This window comes from Seriola dumerili, unplaced genomic scaffold (genome assembly GCF_002260705.1).
Source record: "Seriola dumerili isolate Sdu_G_001 unplaced genomic scaffold, Sdu_1.0 BDQW01000002.1, whole genome shotgun sequence".
NCBI lineage: Eukaryota > Metazoa > Chordata > Actinopteri > Carangiformes > Carangidae > Seriola > Seriola dumerili.
This window is the reverse complement of record NW_019174257.1, coordinates 3,706,448-3,730,920: the sequence shown is the minus strand read 5'-3', so window position 1 is coordinate 3,730,920 and position 24,473 is coordinate 3,706,448. Positions and strand designations below refer to the sequence as shown.

Sequence of the window (24,473 nt, the reverse complement as noted above, 5' to 3'; positions counted from 1 at the left end):
TTTTAGTCTGGTGCGAGAACAGGGAAAGATTGTACTTTTTCAAAAGAGATGAGATGCACACAAGTTTAAATGTGTTTATTTATAGGACCTGTTTGTAACCTACATTAAAACTAAAAGTGAAAAGCAGACTGCACCATTGCTGTTAAAGATAATGCTATAGTCATAGCACTGATCTAAGGCACAAAATCCTAATAAATGAAAGTTTAAAAAAAAAAAAGAAAAGAAAAAGATTCACATTGTTTGACCATGGCCAGAACAAAATTAAAAGGGCTGGGTCCCTTACAAACTCATTACTCCTGTTCTCTATGCAGTGAGTACAGTTTTAGCTGACAGGATTAGCTGTGCGATAATTTAACAATAACATAGTAATATGCAAAATATACACACTCAGTGGGCACTTTATCAGGGACACATCCCAAAGGTGTTCTACTGGATTCAGATCTGGTGACTGTGGATGTGACTGAATTTCACTGAACTAATTTTCATGTTCAGGAAACAACTTCTGCTTTGTGACATGGTGCAATATCAAGCCGGATGTAGCCATTAGAAGATGGTAAATTGTGTAAACAATTATACTCAGATAGGCTGTGGTATTCAAATGATAATTAATTGGTTTTAAGGAGCCCAAAGTGTGCCAAGAAAACATTCCCCACACCATTACACCACCACAGGCCACATTTTTCCCCCATTCTGATGTTTGATGTGAACATTAACTGAAGCTCCTGACCTGTATCTGCAGGATTTTATGCTTTGCACTGCTGCCATGTGAATAAACAGGTGTTCCACACACAGGGACCCTTTTCAAGATAAGGCTTTACAGTTAGGTACAATAATAAGGTACAACCCGTCTCAAGACCCTTATAATGGTTGATATTGTGCTTTAATGGTGTATATTCCCAAATAAATGTCCAACTGGTTTACCTCGCATTAAGCAGTTGATACAGTAACTCTTGTGGCCCATGGATCAGTTGCCCTCTTTGTCCAGAAGGTAATCTTGACCTGTGTTTGACTATGGATCATGTTAAAGGAATACTTTTACGTAAAATGTCGCTATTCTGCATTCCCAACCTATAATAAGCTAAATTGCTGTTAATGTGATACAGCTTGTATGACTGATCTGCACATACACAATAAATCCCTTTGTAACTAACCATTAGATATCAAAGACAACGTGTAAATCAGCAAGATGGCAACAGAGTTGACCATCAAACAACATATTGCTTGAAGACAGGAATCGTTTTGGCTCAGCAGTGAGGATATTAAGCACCGTTAAGAAATACTAAATGCACTAAAGTTCTGTAGCACCATGACGCAAATTTTTCTCTTCACAGTAAAAACAGGATGGTCCACCACATAGGCCTGCAGGCCAAAGGTCATGTGTCCTGACATCAGCTGTTCCCTCCAGCTGGTTCTCCATCCACATGACGTCCAACAGTAATGGAACTGATTTTCAGAGGGGTGCCTTCCTCTACACTTCCTGTGTCACCTGAAAAACAATTCTATAGTTACTTACAGTGGAATTGAGTTCATACATACAAGTTAATACAAATCAGATTGCAGTGGAATTCAACTATTCCTCTGTTTCCTACAAGCAGTATTGTAGCATTTGCCTTCATGGCTAAATGGTCAATTCAACATTAAAATGCTGTTACCCTGTTGTGCAAATATTGAATCTGATGATCAGTCCATTACAGAGGTTATTTTGTTTTAAGTGTTTCAATTTACTTTTTGTTTCCAGAGTTTTTCATTTGCACATTACCACCTGAATCTGGAGAGGCAGTGGTTGTAATGGGAAAGAATTTCTTTTTATTTTCTGAATTTCTGAAAAAGTACAGAAGTCACTGTTTTATATTTATATTTATAAATATTTTCCACATTGCATCCTGGTAGCGTATATTAAAGTTGGTCTTTTCTGCTTCTGCTCTAGTGCAGATTTGTACATAACAGTTTATCATCACCATATGAAACCTGAACCAAAGAGAAGCTCTTTGGAGAGTTAATGTGTGAATGTCTTTGTCTGTCTGTTGGCCAGGTGATAGATTGGCAACCTATATCCATGCCTTTTGCCCAAATAGTGCAATCCTGGGATAGGCTCCAGTCTTGGGCTCAGGAGAACCCTGAACAGTGGGACTAAGTTGTTGTATAAAATTGAAAAAAAAGGAAAGAGAAAAGAAAAGAAAAGAAAAGAAAAGAAAAAAAACGCGAAAAGAATCCAGCTTTGGGATGATGCGTGCAGCTACCTCTTTGCCTGGTGATTGCAGAGTTGTTGGCCTGGCCTCCAGCTCCTCTTCGTTGAGGCCAGAACAAACATTGGAATGGCCAGAAAAGCGGGTTCCCTCTATCCCCCGTATTATCTAAAAGGCAATAATAAAGTCTTTAACCATTTGGCAGCTTATGTAAGAGACTGATTGTGTCATGAATGCTCCCTTTGTTCCTGGGTCTTTGCAACTAAGCCTGGGAAGAAAAATGTGTGCATGGTCTTGTGAATGTCATGGATTGACCTACATAATGGAGTGCACTAACACAAATTAGTGTTTGCCAAATATTTCTGCAAGAACTTCCACTGTGACTACCCATGAATGGCTTTACAATTATCCCATCATAAACAAAGGTATTTAATCTACCGGGATATCACTATAACTGCCATTTATATTGCTTTGGATACTTTGTGATTCTATGGTTATATAAAGGTCTGGTGAACTTATTTTATTTCCAATGGCACTGGATATTGTGTGATATCTGTGCAGTAAAACCATCATTTAAAGTGTTTTTTAAAAGTGTCAGAATCTGTAGCCTGTGTTCATTTTGGCTGTCAAATAGGCCTAGTGTATATGCATCACCAAAGCTGCATGGTGGCCAGGGTTCAAACTTCACGTCAACAAGCATCTGCCCTGATGACGTGTGCTCCAGCAAAAAAAGTTCATGTGTGAATCCAAATTGAATATTTCATAATTTTTACATTATATTACACGAACTACAAGCTACTTCAAATAACATGGACAATGTGTGTTATTACACCTGCTGTTTGAGATGAGTGTATGACTCTGCACGTGTTTTGCTTGATGCTGAGAATTTTGTCCTCTGTCTTTGGGATGAAACAACCGGCCCATATTGCCTCCGGCGGATGTTTGTAGAACACTGAGCGGATCAGACTCTCCAGGAGTTGCACACACTGATGCGTCTCGGCGCTCTCCTGTCTGGCGCGTATTAATCCAATCAGGGCTGGTCGGGCGATTGTGGCACGTTTCGTACGTGCCTTCACGTCCTTCAAGATCTCTTTCAAGCACACTTCGTTGGAATCTTTGCTGACAAATGTCTGTCTGAAGATGAAAATGATGATGGGAGAGTCTATCGCTCGCTTTATGCTGTAAATGTTTGCCCTCCTTGTTGCTGTCCTCTGAGCGTTGCCGTTGTGCGTCGGCCGCTTCTCCTTCTGCCTGTCCTCTCCCAGCGGGCACGCTCTCAAATCCAAACCCTTGGGCCTCACTGTCATAGGTATTTCGTTACATTTGGCTGCCTCTGTCTTGCTGCAGCCGTGGGTTGCACTTGCAGCGTCGTCGTGATTGCTTGAATTAAAGGAGCAGGGCTGTCTGTTGCTGTTCGCGTGGCTGCTGCTGTGAAACATGTCACGTATGAACTCCTGCAATATTCCGGCGTCATCCGCGTCCACCTCTTTACTTTGACAGGCATCGCTGACCAAATAAATCCTCTCTTTGCCACCGATCAGGGCTATAATCCTCTGAAACTCCCTCTCCTCCTCGGGCAGCGTGTCCTCCAGGGACTCTGGGTCTTCCATCCTTGCGCAATGACGGCTGCGCTGATCCGTTTTTATTTACAATGGACCGCCAAGTCATCTATCGCTGCCTTAGTGACCGGTGAACTTCCTCACGGTCATCATGAACACCAGTAAAAGGGAGGGAATAAATGTTCAGCGCGTATTGCTATTGGCTTATCCATTTAATGGGCGTGGTCAACTGTCAGTCGCTGCATGGAGCACAGGCTTGTCCCAAGACAATGTAGTTAATCTTTAATGGTTAATTAAACACAAAACATCGGTTTGAAAATAAAATTTAATTAATTTCCTCAAAAAGATCATATAACGTGGTCTTCAAGAAGACATAGCATTGTCCTTATTTCATTAAGTTCTCATAAGTAATGCAAAAGACGTGGTGTAAGCTGTGGATGATGAAATCTCAGGCTGTAGAGTTCACTTTTTTTATTCCCACTATTCTCATGGAAAAGAGTCCTGCCTCCCCTCCAGTGCTGTAGATTCCAGGCTTCCCACAGAAAAGAAAAAACAAGGACACGACAGTCATAAGCACTAACTTCAGCACAAGAGCTTTAATTGTGTCTCCTGCTTCTTCCACATATTTGTCAAGAATAGTTTCAGTAATGCTTGACCTTTTGAATACCTTCCACCTTCCACTACATCAAAAGTCAACAATTGAGTTCTCCAGACTCTAATCCTTTAATCCACTCATGCCTCCGTTGTAATTAAAAGGTGCTGTCGGTCTGAAATGCCACTAAGTTCATGGACTTAAAGACAAATGAAATAACTTCAGTTGCTGAGTGTGTGTGTGGGATTGCCTCATTGTTTACCCATGAATAAATGATATACCATACAATCTGACCAACACACAGGTTTCAGCCTTTGACCTTTAGACTCTGCGATCATTGATTAGTTGGGCAGTGACTTTGTTGTTTGGCATCTCTTCAGACAAAATCTCCATGCGCTGGTTTCTCAGGTCATTACAGTCTAACTGATAATATAGGCTAATTGCTTCTTTGGGTTTTTACTCTTAAAAAAATATATATTTAATTTTATTTACTTTTCTACCAATATTGATTTACTAAAAGCTTTATTATTTGTCTTTAAAAGAGTTACTAACCTCTTTGCTGAGGGAGAGGAGGAGCTGAGGGTCAAGAAGCTTATCTGGTCCGCTGAGAGATACACGGAGACCTAAATGAACTTTAAACCAAAGAAGAAAAAGAAGAAAGAAAGAAAGAAAAAAAAGTGAAGTTTTCATATGACTTACACTAGAAGAATGACACAAACAACTGTTTTTACAGCTAATATTCATATTTAGGTTAAACAATTGTTGCAAGCTGGGTTACACTGAACTGACTTTAGCCTTTTATTAAATATCAGATATCAACCAGTCATTTTGTTCTTCCTTGAATTTTCCCTATTTCAAAGGAAAATAAAACCATATTCATTTTCACATTTTTTCCATTTCATGCTTCAATAATATATTGGAATATTTTGTATTTTTAACTTATATCTTTCTTATATAGAGTTTTTCACTATGCCTTGTGGGGTCAAGCCAGAACACATTTCTTCCAAACTGTGAGACAATGTCTTTCCTTGACAGAATGTATAATCCAAAAGGAGCAAATGAAACATAAAAGGTGATTGAACTGGTTTAAGTGAGGACTTTTTTCACTATCCCATGATGGTCTGCCTAAAGGGATGTGGGCGGATGTGTTAAACAATGGCTGGCTATACACTCTGCTTCCTTCTTTTTCTCCCCCCTCTGGACACCACTGTTATTTTTAAAGTTTCTGGCCCTTTTGACAGAACACACCTGTTCAACAATATTTTGCTTCTTTACTTTGCTTTATTTTACTTGCTCCTGTTGACTTTCCTCCCATTTTGACTCAGTGCAAACACAAAATGAAGATGAGTCTGTTCATGTGAAACAGTCTTATTCATGTTCATGCTTTTCCATCCAGTTGCAATACCTCAGTGGAAACAGTGAATACTTTCAGCAGCTTTGGCATAAAAATATTCACATTTAAAAAGTAGCATCCTAGCTGAAAGTCTTTCTTTTGCTGCCATCTTGTGGTTGAAAGCTTTACCTGAGTGGATTTTCTATCCCAACCACCTAAAGTTACGCAGCAGTGAACTACACAGTGTTTCAACCTCTAGAGTGTAACAGCGCTTTTGGTTGAATGTGTTATTGCTCTTCTTTTGTTGCACAACATCAGTACCAGTAGGTCTATAAGCCTTCAAAATTACACTTTAAAAAGACAAAACAACTAATGTGAGCCAAGGGATAGGTGGCAGCGGGTAAGTGGAAGTTATTGCATCCGGAAACATCAGATAGGGTCAGGAGGGTTGTGAAGTATACCAGAGTCTACTAAAATTAACTACTATAATTATTATTAAAACTCTAACTCAATGCCTTACACCACCCAGCTGAGGTTATTTTAGCTTTCATAAGAAAGGCAGTGCAGCTGTCAGGTTTGATTGAGGAGTTTTGTGATCACAGATAGAGCTGATACGAATAAAGCTAGCACAGAGTTAACTTTCTTTTTTTAAATGCTAAATTAAGGCTGATAATTTTGCCTTGTATCTACCACGAGAGCAGAGTGACACAAAAAAAAAAATGTAGTAGCTGGTCCAGCTCATCTTCAGGTCGGATAACATTTCATCATGCTGTGGGGAGGGTGTGGGGCAGCTGCGCAACCTGTGATTTTCTTGTCTGACACCAGGTCTCTGAGAGAGGAGAGATGAGAGGCGGTCAGAACATTTGTAGGCAAAACAGAGTCTTCAGTGTCAGCAGAGGCAGAGCTTCTCCTCCTGTGGACATTATGTTCTGTCAGGTTGGTGTCATATTGAATCTGCAGTGGCACTGGCAAGACTGTGGGCACATCACAGAGAAGACAGAACATTTAGTCGTGAGCTTTTGGTTTTAAAATGGTTAAAAAGTAAAATGTTGGATGAATATGTGGCAGGAATGCACTAATATTAACTTGGCCTGGTTTCCTCTTCAGGCAAGTACAGAGAAACATTGATAACCTGCGGCGAAGGAATGCTGTGGGAGTGGTTGTTTATCGGATGACCTGGAGGCAGTTCCTCTCCACGGCTCAGATACCTCTGAAGAAACTAAGACATTTTGTTCAGTGAACATTAAACCAACAGAATACAGACAGAAAAAGAGGACCTCTCATCCTAATACTGTATGGTTTGTCACTGTTAAAATTAAAATTTCAGAACAGAACGGCAACACAATAATAAGTTAACAACACTGCAGATACTTGTGTTCACAGAGAAATTCTGATGTTCAAAGTCACAGTGATCAGCTTTATTTAAAGATAAAATCCACCCAGCAATACACTCACACTGTTAAATATCATGATGTGATATTAACTGGATTTTTTGTGTTCCCACTTTTCCTCAGGGTTGCTTCCCTTTTATTTTGTGGTTTCCATTTTCCAGAATGACCTTAAGCACCGCACAGAGAAGGGATGCTAACTTTTTCCATGTCAGTCAAAGTAACTGGTTGGTGATAATTGGTGATTGTTGATCTTGCCAGTATTCTGTTTTTCTCCAAACACATTTTGTCTTGTTTTCCAGAAATGGAAAATATGTCACAATTTTGAATGTTACAAAGTCAATGGTCTTGGGTTAAGGGGTTAAGGGTCATAATCACACCTTATCCTTTTTTGGGAAACAGAGAACAACAATGCATAGCACATTTCTGTAACATTTTTATGCTTAAGCAATCACTGTGTGTTACACCATCACAAAATATCAATAACAGTACACCACAGTCATGTGTGGCAAACAACACTATGGAACAAAACAGTTAAATTATTTTTCATGCATATATTTTTAGTGTAAATGTGTAAATTTCTTACCAGCAAATACGGTTCCAAGAAGCAGTAAGAAAAGCAGTTGACCAAAACCAATGATGGTCCAGCTTCTCAGCCCCAGAGCCACAAAACAAGCTGTCGTCATTGTCAGAGTGAGTAGAAAAGAAAATCCAGCTCTGGAGTTGGTGTTCCTGGGAAGAAACATCATAATGCCCCAGTTTTAAACCACACACAAAAGCCCAGATCTGGAATAATAGGTATTGCATTTCAGCCAGGTTTCATCTCTTCACAAAAGCTGTGACAAGGGGGAGTGGTGGCCCCATGAGGGGAAAAATGGCAAAAATGGCAAAAAAATATATATCATTTTATAATATCACAATAGGAACGTTCGCGGAACGTTCCCCGTACCACATATTTTACCTAAAATTAACGTTTAGTAAACTTTTCTGCATTACCTTAGGGGAACGTTATCGCACCCTTTAGCGAACCGCGCGGAACATTTTCGGAACCGAAAAGTCTATAGTATTTTATATACTGTGAAGTGTCATCTTATGGTGGACTTGTCTTCCCTTGCTTTCATAAATTATGGAGAATTGAAAGCAGCATTGTCGCCATGATGTTAACCACATTCATGACCTGACTCTCTGCTTTCAATGATCTAATGGTGATCCTAATGAATAAAATGAAATAATGTAATATACTGGATATATTGTATTAACTGGTGTAAATGGTTACTGCCACAGATAATCTGCATTAGACTCCTGCTCCTTATTGAGGATACTATTTGTTTCTATTGGTTAATATTTACAAATGCATGTAGTTGTGGAATTCTTCCACAAGAGGGCGCACCAGTGAATGCAGATAAGGAATTCTGGAAAGAGTATTCTATTCCTGGAAACTTTGATATAAACGTTTGGCAGTAATCCTGTAAACTATTTTCTGCTGAACTCTACTTAGAGTTATATCTCAGTAAAATAAATAATAAACTCGCGCGCGCGCGACACACACACACACACACACACACACACACACACACACACACACACACACACACACACACACACACACACACACACACACCGGTTACCGGTTACCGGTGTCACTGACAGTAGAATAAAGTGGCACTTGAATAAATATAGTACCTTACCATGTTATAAATCTAGTCTAAAGTTACAGCACTGCAATTACACCAGTTCACTGATATTGCACATTAGATACAATAAGATACTAATTTATGAAATGCTCAATACAATCTCACTGATTAAAATAAATTAAATCAGTTATTTACAACCATTCTTTGTAAAATATTGTGGAAGTATAAATTTTAATACATTAGAACAGTTTAAAACTGTACTAGTTTTGAAGACAGAAGGTTGATATGTGTGAAAGTAAAACTACTGCCCTCTAATATTATTTAATACTAATATTCTAGATTGAAAGTGATTTAAACATTACTCCATCCCCATCACCAAACTAAATGTGTCAGTTTTTCTTTCCTTTTTAATATTATATATTTGCGTCATTTGAGATACTGTAGGCCTATATACCTTTGTTATGGTAAGGGTCAAATGCATTTTTTATTCCCTTTAAATTACTGATGCAAATTTTATTACAACCATAATAAACAAGATTAAAGGCAGAACAAAAACATTTTCATTTTGTGTTTTAGAGCCTTTTCTACAATGGACATCTCCTGTCCATGACTGATTTTCCAAACCATGATGCGTTTTAGGTTTTTGAATGTGTTTTCTTTCCTTACATGTTATCCAGTCATTCTAATACCCAATCACATCCCTCTTATTTTTCCTATTTGAAAATGTAGGTTTGCTGTGCATTTTTATACAAACTTTAACATGGATTACTACTCTTTAGTTGAGGGTACATTACAAATTAATAATGTGTACTTTAATGCCTTGCATAAATTATTACACAAGGACAAATCATTTACTAATTAGAGTGTTACCAAACAGACAGTTTCATCAGTGTCTCAAACAGTTAAAGAATAACCTATAGATGGCAGGATTGTATAATAGTTGGGGATTACCTCTTCAGTTACCTTTCTGCAGTAAAAGCTTGTTCAAACCTTCATCCACTAGATGGCAGAATTTTCCTACTTAGAGTGATATTTTTCACTTGCCTGATCCTAAAGTCTGAGCCAACCCAAGTCCCTGGTACTGCCATCCACGGAGCAACATGCACTGTGTGTTATTGAATGCATCCCCAACACCACAGTGCACCGCCAAATATTCCCTCACTATCAGCATGTCATAACAAAACAAGTTCCTTTGGGAGAAGGGTGAATGATGAATATGATGAATAGGATTACATGGGATGTGTTCTCAGTGTTAGGGCCAACTCTTCTTGTTTGCAGTGTCATTACTACAAGGATGATGCATCCCTCACTGAGAATTCCTGGGTGTGTGTGGACACCGCAGCACCATCTGTTTAAGGCTGTGGGACATGGCTTAGCTGGTTAAGCTGCTGATTTGTACACTGATCTTCAGAAATGATTCAAACCACACAGACGTCACTGATTTCCCATCAAAAGATGTTTCTCAATACAACGGTCTACCTCGAGTGTCAGTCACATGTCAGCATGCTGACACAGTGAAGGCTGTGGCTGTTTGGTGAAAACTATAAGCATATGAATGGCTGGAATATAAATGAGCGTGGTAGATTTGCACTTGTACATTTGCTGACACGGCTGCTGCTAAGGATTCAGGAACCTTTGACAAGATCATCTTACATCTGGTGCTTGATGTATCTGGTGCAGTCAGCTCATCATTCAGAGAGGCTCTGTGCTAACACACACACACACACACACACTGAAAACACCCCAGTGGTGGAAAGTAAGTACATTTACTTGTACTTGAGTTCTCCACTAAATGTGTCACATAAATTTTGAACTTTTTAGCTCCACCACATTATTGTACCTGCTGTACTAGTACTAGTTTGTAGATTAACATTTACATGCAAAACATTTGTTCACTATATGAAATTCGATGCACATTATTATGGAACAAAGTAAAACAGCTGATTTTTTTTTTGTATTTTCACGTTTTGCTGATAATACTTTATAAATAAGTAAGTAAGTATCTTTATAGTGTGATATTGATACTTTTACTTCTTCCACTACCTTACATAGACCTGATCAGATGAATCCATGTAAAAGCTCCTCTCACTGATCACACCTGTTCAGTCCACTTCACATATGTTCATCATCATGCATTTTAGGTGGCAAAAACAAGCTCAATATTCTCTGTTCAGACGGAGTTGTGCTCATCATTGTGCATATGTGTTGCCAGAGTTGCAACCTCATGTCATGTATCGGTTACAGGATGTTGCCATCAAATGTTGATGATTTCCATATTTTATAGGAACTTTAAATGTCAATCAGCGGGCTACAGGCTCCTCGTGGGTTCAGAAAATTCTACTACATGTGGTTTTTTTGTAGTATATTTAAAACCCATTAGATTCCCTCAAAATGCATAGTTGTCAAGTTAAAAATAAGGCTACTTTTCTTAGTTTACAGTTTTAATACAATGCTTCAGTGCAACATCGTCATTAATTTGTCTCAAAGTTTTTCTTAAGCAGCTTTGTTTGTCTCTCATCTGCATCCCCTCATCTATACTATGTATACTATTTATTTATTGATTCTTGTGTTTTAGCATTTCATTCTTTAAAATAGTTTTTCATAATCTCCACTTGGTGTTTTATCATTTTAAACTGGCTAAAAGAGATCGCACGCTCCTGTAAATACACATTAACAGTTTAGAATTCTTCTGTACACAAAACTGATATGCTTAATTTATATTCATTCATATATTCATTTATTTGTTGTAATGTAATGACTAACATATAAAGTATATCCTTTAATACATTGGTTGCTTGAAGGCTAAAAGTTCACATACAAGCGCATGCACACACACACACACACACACACACACACATTAGTAAAGTAAAGTTTGTGAAACAGCTATTGTTCTGTTTAGAGACACAGAGTCAGGGGTCACTGGGTCACAAGTTAACTCGTAGGTGCAGATAACCACAGTCCTCTGGAGCACTGTTAACCAGAAAGAAAAAACACAACACAAGGGTCCTCCAGGAGCCCTGCTACTTCTCTGTCCATCCTTTCTCCAGGACTGAGACATTTACAAAGCCAAACAAACAGTCCACTGTAAGCAACTTTTCCAGCCCAGTGGGCCTGGACACAGAGGACTTGTCCATAGAGAGAGATGAGGGGTGAGGTGGGTGGGGGCACGGCACAGATGGTAACACCTTGAATACGTCAGACTAAACCCACAGTGCATGACAGGTCAGAGGTCACCAAAGTCGACAAGCTCCACAGAAACGAGTGCAGGATGAGGCGAGGTAATTAAAAAGCCTTGAAAGGGCCTGTAAAATCTTTCTAGACACAACAACAGTTGCAGCTTCAGAACAATCACAAATGTTAGTTGATAACTGTACATAATAGATTTACTAGATTTCAGTAAAGATTGACTAGACTTATGTCTGTACTCTTAAGAGCAAACTCCATAGTTTCATGTTGAGTTATACTTAAACTAGAGTGATCATCAAGATAAGAATCTTGCCTCTTGAGTGAAATAAAGTTTTGCCGAATTAAGTTGAACGTTTTAATAAAGTATCTCTGTTATTTTTCTCTGATTGTACTCTGGGAACAGCTCATGAAAACCAACCAGGGCCAAAGTGACTTTCATGTTAAAATTTGGCAGCTTTTCATTTTCCAAATGAACGAATTTTTATCAGCTATACAACTGACAAACATCCTTCACGTAGATCTTTGAAGTAGATTTGAAGTCATCTCCTGACTGCATCCACTGTGCTTTCACGGAACAAAACTTTGAGGTAACATCTAAAACTTTTAACAGACTCTGCCCTTGTATTTTGTAACAAGCGGTGTAGTTATGAAACATTTCCATGAGCAAACAATGGGGACATCTTGTTGTCGAGGTAACCTTGTCTGAAAGCGAATGTATATTTCATTTTTCCTATCTTAACAATTTAAAAGCTGAAAACGTTCAAGGACCTTCAGCTGTGAGGCAGAGTTTTATGATGCAAATCTCTCAGACAAAAAGGCCAAGTTTTGAAATGCAGGCCTTGGCTGCATTAATTGAATTATCTCCTCTGAACTGCAGGCCTGGAGCCATGTAAAGAATGGTGTTAGTGAGAAATAAGAAAAGGCATTTACCATGGCCAAACCTCACTTCAGCAACAAAATATCCGGGCAGTCACTTCTGTGTTTTCAGTGGTGCACAGAGAGAGAAGTGATGCCATGAAATGAATGAATGTAGTGAAGCAAAACTATTGACTGAAGAAGGTGCTGATCGCACAAGTTCTCAGCTGCTTGGCTTCTTGTCCACCCGCAACCCATAGAGAGTGAGAAGGAAGCAAAGAATACATGTAGCAACATTGCTAATTCACCAATTACTACCTCTAATTGCTGCCTCCTGAGGAGAGGTTAAGGAGACGAGTCAGTGCCTCCCTGGGTGCTGCTGACTGGCTCTCTGCCAAAATGTCATCCATCCTGGAGCCTAATCAAGTTATCATATCAACAAATCTCCCATCAGGGGCCCCAGGGTTGACACTACCAAAAAGACACCCAGAGGGAGACAACAAATTTCTAGCAGCGGGACACTGGCCTGCTAGGCAGCCATGAAAGCTACCTGCAGCTCCTGGTCAAGCTCCCCTCTGAGGATGACACTTAAAGTGGACACTGTCAACTCAAGCCCTGCAGCCCTGGAAGTGAGCATGAGAACTACGGGACGTGGAATGCACATTATGTAGCGATGCACACAATAGTCTAAGGGGGGAACACAATGTGGCATCTTGCAGAGTTTGGAGGGGAGAGTGGTGACTGCGGACCCCCTGTGGTGGTGTGAGGGGACATGGGGTCAGGGTTTAGGACACACGCTGGCCTCGGCCAGGGAGAGGGTTAATGTACTAATCTGAGGTCAGGGATGTCCCTTCACACTCATACATCACCACTGACAGCACCAATCAGTGATGACTACTGGCACCAATCCTCCCCTGTCATAAACACTACACATTGGTGCTATGTAGCAAAATGACTCTCTGTGTCCAGAAAAGAGCACTTTCTCTGTTCTGCAGCTTCCCTCATCCAGCTGGATCATTCAAATGTGTTAACAACTGAAAAAAAAAATACTGAACTCCTGAGAAGAAAAGACGTTGTACAGCTTTTTAGAGGAATGTAACCTGTCATAAACATTTAATATGATCGCCTTTTAAATGGATTGACCGTGTTTTGTTGTATTTTCATGAGCTGAATAGGTATATCAATAGGTTAAACAATATATGAACATAAATAAGAGGCCAACACAAATACATGGCAAATGAATATCTCATTAGAATATCTCTAATATTGTATTCCCCTTAATAGGGGCTGCACTGCGGACCGATTTTAAATTGACAATGTCATCGCAGACAGGCAAAAAGGACAGACAGAGACGAAACCAAACAGAAACAGAAATGATTTGGTCTGTGTTTCATTGTGGTTACTTACTCAATACATACGCATCGCCCTCACACACATTGCATGTACTGATGAATGACGAAAGGTGGTAATGATGCATTGGTTACATCACTACTGATGGCCTACTTTAGTTCATATATACAGTATATCGGTATATTGTTGTTGTGGGTGTGACAAGGAGTATTGAAGTGAAAATGGAGCTCAAAGATCAAACAAATTTCTTTTGGTAAATTCACATAATCACACAATGTTCTCGCAGCACACTAACCTTTCCTAAACAGTGACACAAAGCAAAGTTACACCCAGCTATGAATGTCAACAACAGGATGAGGATTTGATTTTCATTAACTGTAATTTCATATTCCACAGTTGGTCGGCGCTCAGCAGGGCTGCCTATTAACCAGAGCTGTATGTTTGTGTTTGAAGTGCTGACGGTGCATGGAGGCATGAGAGCGAGCATTCCCTGGATGCACAGGGGTGTCAAGATAAGGCAATAGGGGTGGGATCTGGCTCAGCAGAGATCCAAATGTTTGACATGGTCTTTCACCATCCTGTTGTCTCCAAAAGCATACTTACATATCCACACACGCACAGCTGTACAGAGCCCTGCACACACACACACACACACACACACACACACGCACACACACACGCACACCATCTTATGACTCACACCCTCATCAACAATGCTGATAGCTGAGATGTCATCAAAAGGTTTTTGTTTTGGGTCTGCGATAAGATTTTTATCCTGCTGAAGTGCTGAGACGTGGCCTTGTAAATTGCCGAGGAGCCTCTGACCTGCCTTGCTCGTTACTTCCTTTCATGGGCCCATTAATCGAATTATCTATTCATCGAAAAAGTGGAGAGTGCACTGAATTAGTCTCTCCGCTCTGCTACTTCTCAATCTTAAGAGTCTCCTTAGTAGCGAGTTGACTGGTTTCCATTGTATGATGCTGTGTCTCCCTGGGCCTGTGAGAGTGGAAGGGGGAGACAGGGCAGAGCAGGTATGGAGCAGCCCACAGGGGGGCTAACCTTTGACCCTGTTCTGGAGAGGGACTCTGGTCTATCCAGCAACACAATACTTCCAACATACAGCCCTCGGTGGCTGCCTGCTGCTACCCACAATGAAGCTCTTTGCTGGGGTCTCTCTGGGCAGAAAGGCCCCCTGGTGCGCTGACTGCCATCCGGAGATCTTTCACCGCTTTTTTCCCCTCTCTACCTCCGGCCCTCGCCTAGAAAGAGAGGAAAAACTCAATAACAGAGGAGATACAAGGGGAACAATGGTCTTTAGAGGGCATCTTAACCCGCAACAAACAGTGTCAACATCTGTGGGGAGCGGATAGATAGACAGACACTGTGTCCGCCACAGACAGAAAGGGCCCTTTCCTTGTGGGCAGTCACAGTGAAAAGGCTACAGTGTTGTTTTGTTGTGTATGAGAGGGATTTGGTCCCCGTCCCTTTTCAGCTGTAGTTGAACCACACTGTGGTGCCGGAGAAGCGATTTTGTCTCGCTGGAGAGCCGGGGCAAAAGATGAAGCAAAGCCTCGAGAGCAGGGCCTTTCTTCCCATGGCCCGCTCTTTTGGAGGGGTGAAAAAGATTATTGTCGTACACATCGAGTAAAAAAATGCATCAAAGTCGGCGGGGAGCGTGGCCCAGATTGAGAGAGCGAAGGGTTGATGTTACGAGGAGGGGATGAACACGGACACATGTGGCGTGTAGCATGTGTGTGTGTGTGTGTGTGTGTGTGTATGCGGTGGCCACACACAAGCCCAGACGCGTGGGAGTGTATTGGATTCTCATGGGCTGTCTGGGAAAGACACTGTCCCTCTCTCCCTCTCTCTATCTCATTCTCTCTCAAGCGTGTGGTCTCCTCTCATGTGAACACACTGCCAGAATAAAGGATCTCTTCATCTCTCTCTTTCAGATTTCTTTTGCAACCTGATGTGAAAAGAGTTCATTCACTTGGCCCTGCAGTCTAACTCCCACTCATCCCAATTTATCAGTTACCGCCAATTGGGCCTAACTGGGAGCTTGTGGGAATCCAGGTGCTTATCATTAATGCTGTTTCACTGTGGTTTGTGAGGATACGCGGGAGGAACTATGTGTCATGTTCCTGCATGTCCGCAAGGGCTTCGCCAAACCGTGCTTCCCCTCTATACACTGCATCCAGACACACACGCCCACACATGCAGTTACATATAGGGAGACATGCCTGTGGTGGAGCTTCCGCGGACTGTCTTTTGTCATGCCAACGTGTACAGTAACACATAAACTTAAATATCTCTGTAGTATTAAAGGTATAACGTCACTGCATGCTGATCCACCAGTCTCATACTTCTGTTTCCTCACTGACATGTGTTTTTGGTCAGTTTATCATAATATTGTGATATCATTAACTGCTTTCAACTTGGCTAGGATAAGTATATAGTTTCACGTCTGAATGCAAAAACACATAGCATTGGAAACCATCAAAAGAAAAGGGGCTAATGACAAACAAAGACAGTCTGTGGCTGACTGTATCATGTGAGATCTAAATCCTCAAGAAAAACCACATCCCGAAAACTCACTGCCTCACCAAACGTATAACCATGGCTGGACTTCCTGTCAGAAGTTTTAGAAGTGACACACATAGACATATTCATGCGGAGATCAAAGCGCAGGTTCTGTGGGTGTCTGAGCAGACAGAAAGCTTATGTTTGGTTTGTACAGTCAGCATCTGTAGTCTCAGAACAAATGGAAGACTTTTAACACCCTAAATGATTTACAAAAGCAGTGCATAACATATGACAGATTTCACCGATGTTTACGTCTCAGTCATCATCGTCCTCTGGCTGAACGATACGTCACGAATCGCGAATCAATGCGGTGTCAGTCATTATCCTTCTGAACAGAGGGATACGTATGTTGCCACTCAAAACAAGATGTAGGCAGCTGGACTCAGCTCTTGAGGCCTGTTAGTGATCCCCACTATTGAATCTGTGCTCTTCGGTCGCAACAGGGCATGTCAGAAAATTAGATTTGAGGGCAGAGGATATGCTGCAACATAATTATCTGATCTTTGCAACACATAAAGACTGAACACACGTGGCTTCATCCACCTCTCTCTGTGAACACTTCAAAAAAAAACTTCAGTGGCACATGGGAGTAACACACACACACACACACACACACACACAATGACAGAGTAACACAATCAAGGCGGGACATCCCATTTCCTGTTCCATGGACGATAAGAGGATGGACACTCCAAAAAAGTGAAAGGCCTTTAAAAGAAAACACTTTCTTTGAGGGTCGTCGTCCTCCTGAGAAATCACTGGGGTGGGGGGGTGGAGGGGGTGGGGGGTGCCAGCGCTGAGTATCTTTAGCTTCTCAGTGAACCAGTCTGTAATGTTCATTAGCAGACCTGGGGAGAGAGTGGGGGGCATGAATGGAGGATACACCTTTGTTCCGTAACCCTGTGCCAGGAGAGGTCCGGTAACATTAGATATGGCTGACCTGAGGTGAATGTTGGCCTCGGTGAGGGAAAAAGAGTGCCATAGCAGGGGGTGAGGAGAGGAGGAGAAGCTGTGCCCTCCAACCTGATAATCTCTTGTATTCCTTCCCCCATGGTGCTCCTTAGTTCCAGCACCTCGCCCCATTTTCCTTCCTCTTGTTGGGTAAGCTACTTATTGCTAAATTACAATTATTGCATGTGGAGGACTCCCCCACAGCGCACACACTCACATGCAGATACACACTTCCTACCATCATAGGGTCCTATTGGTAAGGGTCTGCAGATGAGGAGCCCCTAATGCATATAGTGTTTCATGGAACTGCATCAATTGTGTTTCATAAAAAGTGACTCACTGGAATTTTTTCATTTTCTAGTTCAGAGAAGTAAGAGATTACAAAAAAATTGAAAAAGAACAAATCCTTTTTTTGTAGATGGATGTCCGTGTCCCGCAGCATGAATTAAACACCACATAGTAAAAACACGCATATGCTAATGTAATACATGCAGGTTTGGGAATAAAGGAGAAAAAAAGAAAAAAAGTGCCGTAAAAGGTCACATACACAACAACACAAATTTGGTGGTCGTGATGACTGTAAACATTGGACTGTAAAACGCTGTCTAACGTTGGGAAGAGAAACTATAAACGTGCCAGTTGTTTCTGGGGGTATTTTATATGCCACAACAAATGGCAATTTGAATGCCTGAGCATGACAACCAACCCAGTCTCTGCCTCCTTTCCCCTCTTCCTCCCCTTCCAGGCAAGCAGCTAGCAGTTTAACGCGTGTTCACACAGGCTGAAAATACACACTGCGTCAGACTCAGTTCTCAACCGCAAAGAGCCCTCCTGTTAGGGCCGACCCTAATGAGGCAGGCAGTGTGTATGTGCATGCGTGTGTGTATTTGTGCTCAGGCAGTGGCTAACACCTGGACCAGCTGCTAGCCATAAAGCACTAGCGCTGTCAGGGACTATTAAAGCACCTTGCGGGCGACCATCTTTCTTCCTTCCCCTAAATCTCCAGCGAAGCCGCTAAAAATCACTTAACAGCATCCTCCGTTAATTGGCCTCCAACAGGCTAAAAGTGAGGGAACACATTTGTACGTACACATGCACATTCAGAACAGCAGAGTCCTCTCTCCCTCACATGAAGCCACACACACACACACACACACACACACACACACACAAGCACACCCTAAGGTGAGTCAAACACCGCAAACACAAGATCTCCTTTTTTTTCCCCGTATTTAGTTTCTCACAGCAGAAGCAGCGGGTGGCAGGACTGAAAATGTGTGTGTGTATGTGTGTGTGAGAGAGAGAGAGAGAGAGAGAGAGAGAGACAGTTTGAGGAAGAGTGTAGAGCATGCTTATCGGGCTCAGCATCAGTATTAGGACGATTTGCTCAACGTCAGCGCTGTGTGGGTGCAGAGAGAACGCCTTTGTCCATATGGCAGAGGGCAGGCTGGGATCCTGCCTCGACAGCCACCGTCACAGTCATTTATTTACCAAGTAGTAGAGGAATTTATCTTGATTGTGTTTGTGCAGAGGCATACAGGCAACTAATGGTGTGTTGTCTCTTCTTTTTAGGACTGGTTCCATCACTCATGAAGTCATGTGAACATACAGTAAATGCACCACTATCAAGGATTGGTTCAACAAGGACAATGTGGGAGGCAAAATTTGTCCACCAGTGCAGAGGTGGCATATCATTATAAGGTATCTTTATGAATATTTCTTAAACACTTGTCAAGGGCAACTAACAGTGACTAGAGAAGAAAATTCATTCACACCATTGCACCCATTTCAGACTGCCACTACAAGAACTTTTTTACATGAAAGCTGATGGCAGGTGAGCAATGGAAACTACACTGAGACCAAGAATGTGCGTGCAAGCTAGAGCATCATACAGTCACTAAATGAGAGCAGCTTTTCTATTGAAGGGTTTCATGCTGTACAGGCAACAGGCAAAATGTACCTGGCCTCAAAGCATAAAACCAGTAAAATAAAATATAAATTGATGACAAAGACTTACACTAGGCGAGGCTGTGGGAATTCTAGGCCCAACAACAGATGGACATCTGTACTGGTTGTTAATGAAATGGTGTTTATATTTTTTTAATAGTGAACACACAAAGAAGTTCAGGGAAAGATTATTCTAAAATAAAGCAAAATACTGTACATAAGCCAGTACATCCCATAATAAATGTTATAGGAAGATCAGGACCTCATAAACAGTAAAAGTATAAATTCTGTAGTATATGTAAATACTTGCTATGGTTTGTTTTAGTATGATTAGGTGCTATACGTGTTGAGTTTAGAGCCCAGGGCAATTAGTAATTACAAAATACTTTTCTGTTGCCGTCTAACATCTGACCTTACGTGAAATGTGGCAAACCCCATCCACCTGGCTCTCCGTTACTGAAAAACAAACACTGAGAATTATTTACAAATGTTATTTGACTCTGATCTGCTCAGCAGTTCGGCTGGGTGTTCGCCATCCACAAGTACATGTCAGCATGAGGAAGATTTACTGCCTCTGAGCCAGGGGCCCGTTTAGCCTGGGAGTGAGAGGCTGATTGACTGAGTATGTGTTGGACTGCAGAGTGTGTATGTGGGTGTGTGTGTGCCTGTGTACGTGTGCATTTGTGACAGTGAACATGCGTATGAGGGAGTGCGTGTGAGAGAGTCTGTGTGTCTGTGGGTGACGTGACGTCTGTATGTGCACTTGGACTACCGGCTGAAAGAAATCTCTTTCCTGAACAAACGTATGCATTCCATTGTGTATATATGTGTGTGTGTGTGTGTGTGTGTGTGTGTGTGTGTGTGTGCGTGCGTGTGTGTGTGTGTGTGTGTGTGTGTGTGTGTGTGTGTGTGTGTGGTTGTGAGCTTGTATATATTTGTACTCTCTTGGAAGCCAGGCAGCAGGGGTTACTGTGGCGCTTTGGGCTGGAGCAGAGTTAACAGCTCATTAACACCAATTCATTACGGGCCACTTCTCCATCCCTCGCGGTGCTCTGCATTAAGACACAGCCAGCCGGCTGCTTTCACACACAGTGTAAATCACTGAGGCCAAACTCACAGGCACAGAGGTGGAGCTAAGCCTGCTATGTAGTCTCCTGGTGAGAAGTACTACCTGTGTGTTTGTGTTTTTTAAGTGCAAGTGCGTGTACACATGCAGGGCTGCTGCTAGAAATTCTGGACCTCCAGGCGGCAGCACACTTGTGACACTTGGGGGCTAAAGGTTGGTCAAAGTATGAGACTGAAAGGTGTAAGACAAGAGATGGTTGGGGTTTAAGTGGATGTGAGTATGTGTATGTATTATACAGAATGCTATGCAAAACAATGTTGAGTCGTCTGGTAGAAAAGCTGAACCAGGTTTACGATGGCAAATCAAATACATGCAGGCGCACATTCATTTTAGATTACTGCATAATGTGAACACCATGTTTCTGCTGTTTACCTCGTGACTGTGATGATGATAGATAAAATAGCTGCTGCCATAATAACTTTCCGGAGTTGTAAAATCCTGTCTTTGAGTATTACTGTTTGAGTTATGTTTTTGGGCATTTTCTGCCTTTATTGACAGCCACAGTGAGAGAGGGGATGAAATGCAGCAAAGGGCCACAAGTCGGATTCGAACCCGTGGCCGCTGCGGGTAGGGCTGAGCCTTAATGGTATGCGCTGTACCAGGAGAGACACCAGGGCACCCTGACCAATAAGACTTTGGACTATGTAGCTTGCATTTCATGTCTCACCAAAACTTAAACAACATGTCCCCATCAACGCAGCCCCCTGTGCCGTTTTAACACAGGTCTGAATCCCCACTTAAGATGTGATGAGGTTTTGCTCTCCATACATTTCAAAAAGGGACAGGGTGAACAGGGTTGCCTTGCCTTTTCAAAATGTGTACTTTGTGTGGCAAAATCTCATCTAACCACACCTTTGGACATCTCGAAAGAACAACTAAAGTGAAGCGGTCAATTTATCGCCTTTTTTCTGACCGCAGAACTGATCATTTCAGGGTGAATACATTATTTTGAATTTGTACTCCACTAGTTTGAGCTTTTTAGAAGGATTTTTCTTGATATAAGTTGGACTGTGCATACTACATATCCAAACATTAGTTTATGACATTAGTCTACCATAATGGCTGCATTGCCACTGAACATAATGAAAGTGATTATTTTTCCAGTTGAAACATAATTGGCAGAACTAATTAGCAGAATATATATAGGGAGTCTAATATAGAGTGTTTCTCTATGAAGAAAGAATAATGCAACATCTGCTACACAGATGTAATTTATAAATTCAATCAGATATTGAAATTGTCAATATGTTTTTGTCAACTTACATTATTTTGTGCATTCAAAAGTGGAAAAATGACAGGATCTAACAAGCCTATGATTGTCATTGTCAAAAAACAAACAAAAAGAACAGACAGTTCTCCACTGAAGAGCTGTGATGTTGAGAGGATTTGTGGCACAGCTGTAGGGTCTCTGTGGGCAAGAGGATGAGTGACGGCCCTAAAACGCAGCTGCTGGAGGTGTGGAGAAGCACTGGAGGAGTATCTCTATGTATCTGTGTGTCAGCGGTTTGGCCCTTGATATTTTGACCCTCTCAGCACCTTCATTTGTAACACAAGACAGGTCCATACAGAGAAGGAGCAGAGAACGGAGATCAAAGAGGTAAGAGGGGAGTATCAGATGCAAAGACACATCTAGACTAAAAATTATGAACAGCGTGAAAGACTTTGACCCCTAACTTTATTAGCTCTCTCTTTATTTAATTGTCACAGCAAATAAAGATACAAAAACATAACCTTAATCAGTAAGATCTTGGTTCATTTAAATCTTCAAACATTGTTGGTCACAACCATAGCTGTGTGGGAGCATGTCAGGAAAAGAGGTCAAAGGTCAGGCTTCAATGCCTCCAGGGAGAACAGCCACTTGCAGAGTAACCACATGTGCACACTCCTTACCCACAATGCACAGGAGGCTTTATATCACTGTCATCGGTCCAACATTTCAGGACATCTCTCAGTTACTACAATGGCAGCCGATGCCACTCTTGAGGACTCTGGCTATCATCTGCTCCTGCTTCAAAAGCCGCCCATTGTGGAGAGAGTATAGAAGAAAGACACACAATCCTCTTATTATCAGGCAAATAAATAGCAGCATATGGACAATCCCTTTCCTAGCTGCTTTATGTTGGGCTTTGGCCACAATTTCAGTGCAAAACGTATTTAGAATTTAGCAGAAGGGTTGATGAGGTGAGGGATCGTTACCTCCTCAGGATTTCCTTTTGAAGGCTCCATTTCTCTGACCTCTAAAAATGGGAGAGAAGAAAAGCCATAAAACCTATTTTCCATCACGTCTCTTTAAAGTGGTGCCCGCAAGTGAAGGGATGGAGGGACAGAGAGAGAAAGAAAAACTGGCTTCTGGATACCCTTTACATCACTCACATGTCAATGCAAATAAGGTGATCTGGCCGCTCAGCACTTCGTTTGCCCCCAAACACAGAACAACAACAAAGTTCTTTGTATCTTAGATGGTCCGGTGAATGTGTTTTTACCCATATATCTCTTCTCTCTCTTAATTACAATAAGTTGGTGCCATAATAGGATTGTCAACTACCAAGGAGTGACAGCTTAAAAGAAACGCTTTCCAGTTGAAATGTGCCTTTGAGGGCCGATTTTCCAGAGCTTTCTTGCTTCACTTTAAAGCTCCATCCAATTCAGCAGCCCTTTCAGTGTAGCTGGGATACAAATCCATGCCACTGCAGCTATCACAGGGCCAGAATGAGCATAAAAAAGCTGCATTACATCTTGCTTCGTTTTTAAAGGTTCTCTTTGGCTTCTCATGTGCAGGGGCCTTCTATAGCGCAAAGTGGCCCACTTTGGTCTGCCAAGTGTCTGTGTTACTGGGATTCGTCATAGGGAAGTCAAAGAATCGCTATAAAGACAATGCAAGCGGCCACCATTTCATCGTAGCTCAGCCTCTCTATCTTATTTCAGAAACACCATTGTCATGCTGCTGCCTGCCAAAATGCGAACCCTAGGCCAGTTACCAATCAGCCGTCTGCAGGGGTGATTTTTTCAGTTAGCCATTGTGCTTTCACAGTTCTTTACAATTACTCCATCTCTCCCTCCTATTTATTTTCCTGTTGCAGCTGACAGTTTGACAGATTCCAGGAGTGCTGGTGTTTTAGCCAGCGTGTCTTGGAGGCAGTGGCAGCGGATGCAAGTGATAACCATCCCCAGCCAAGGGCTACTGCTGTGCCTTGAATCCCTTTGTGGGTGATTTCAAGGCACGCTCACGCCATCCCGCACCATCCGCCCTCCTAGAGCCTCTTCACAAAAGGGACACATTTTGCAACCTTCCCCTTAAATGTTCCTACACTTTTGTTAAAGAAGAGAGAAAAGAATCACATTTTGGTGTCTCCTGAAGGAAACCTGCTGATGATTTCCTCTGGTTTAGATTTAGATTGGGTCAAAGCAGAGACAGATGTAGGGAAGGAGAGGTAATAGGGCATAGTAGACCTGCCCTGTGGTGCTTCCTTGTGCTGACCACACAAGTACAAATCCAAGAGGATATCTCTTTAAATTGTCTTGGGAAGGAGGTACATACGATATATTTGACCCTGCTGCAACATCAGCATCAGAGGACACTTAGCTAGAACAAAAACTCCAGACGATTCAACAGTAAACTTGACTATCCCAGTGCTCACTTCAACATTTGCACTCACTACAAGAACAATCAAACAAATACTTTTTATTTGGAATATTTTTTTGAAATCAAAATCCATAAACGAAAAGCAATGAACATCTATGAACTTTAGTTTACCCGACTATTGAAAAGGAGGAGGAGGCCCT

The 24,473-nt window shown here is 41.6% G+C and overlaps 1 protein-coding gene across 1 annotated transcript; it reads right to left on the bottom strand.

Moving 5' to 3' along the window:
* Window positions 1–93: 93 nt before the first annotated feature.
* LOC111240316 lies at window positions 94–3,844 on the bottom strand. Its single transcript, XM_022770283.1, has 3 exons — window positions 3,019–3,844; window positions 2,241–2,354; window positions 94–1,486 (listed from the first exon to the last, which is right to left on the bottom strand). The coding sequence occupies exons 1-3, from the start codon at window positions 3,794–3,796 to the stop codon at window positions 1,389–1,391; spliced, it is 990 nt and encodes a 329-aa protein (XP_022626004.1). The 5' UTR covers window positions 3,797–3,844; the 3' UTR covers window positions 94–1,388.
* Between the last annotated feature and the right edge of the window lie 20,629 nt (window positions 3,845–24,473).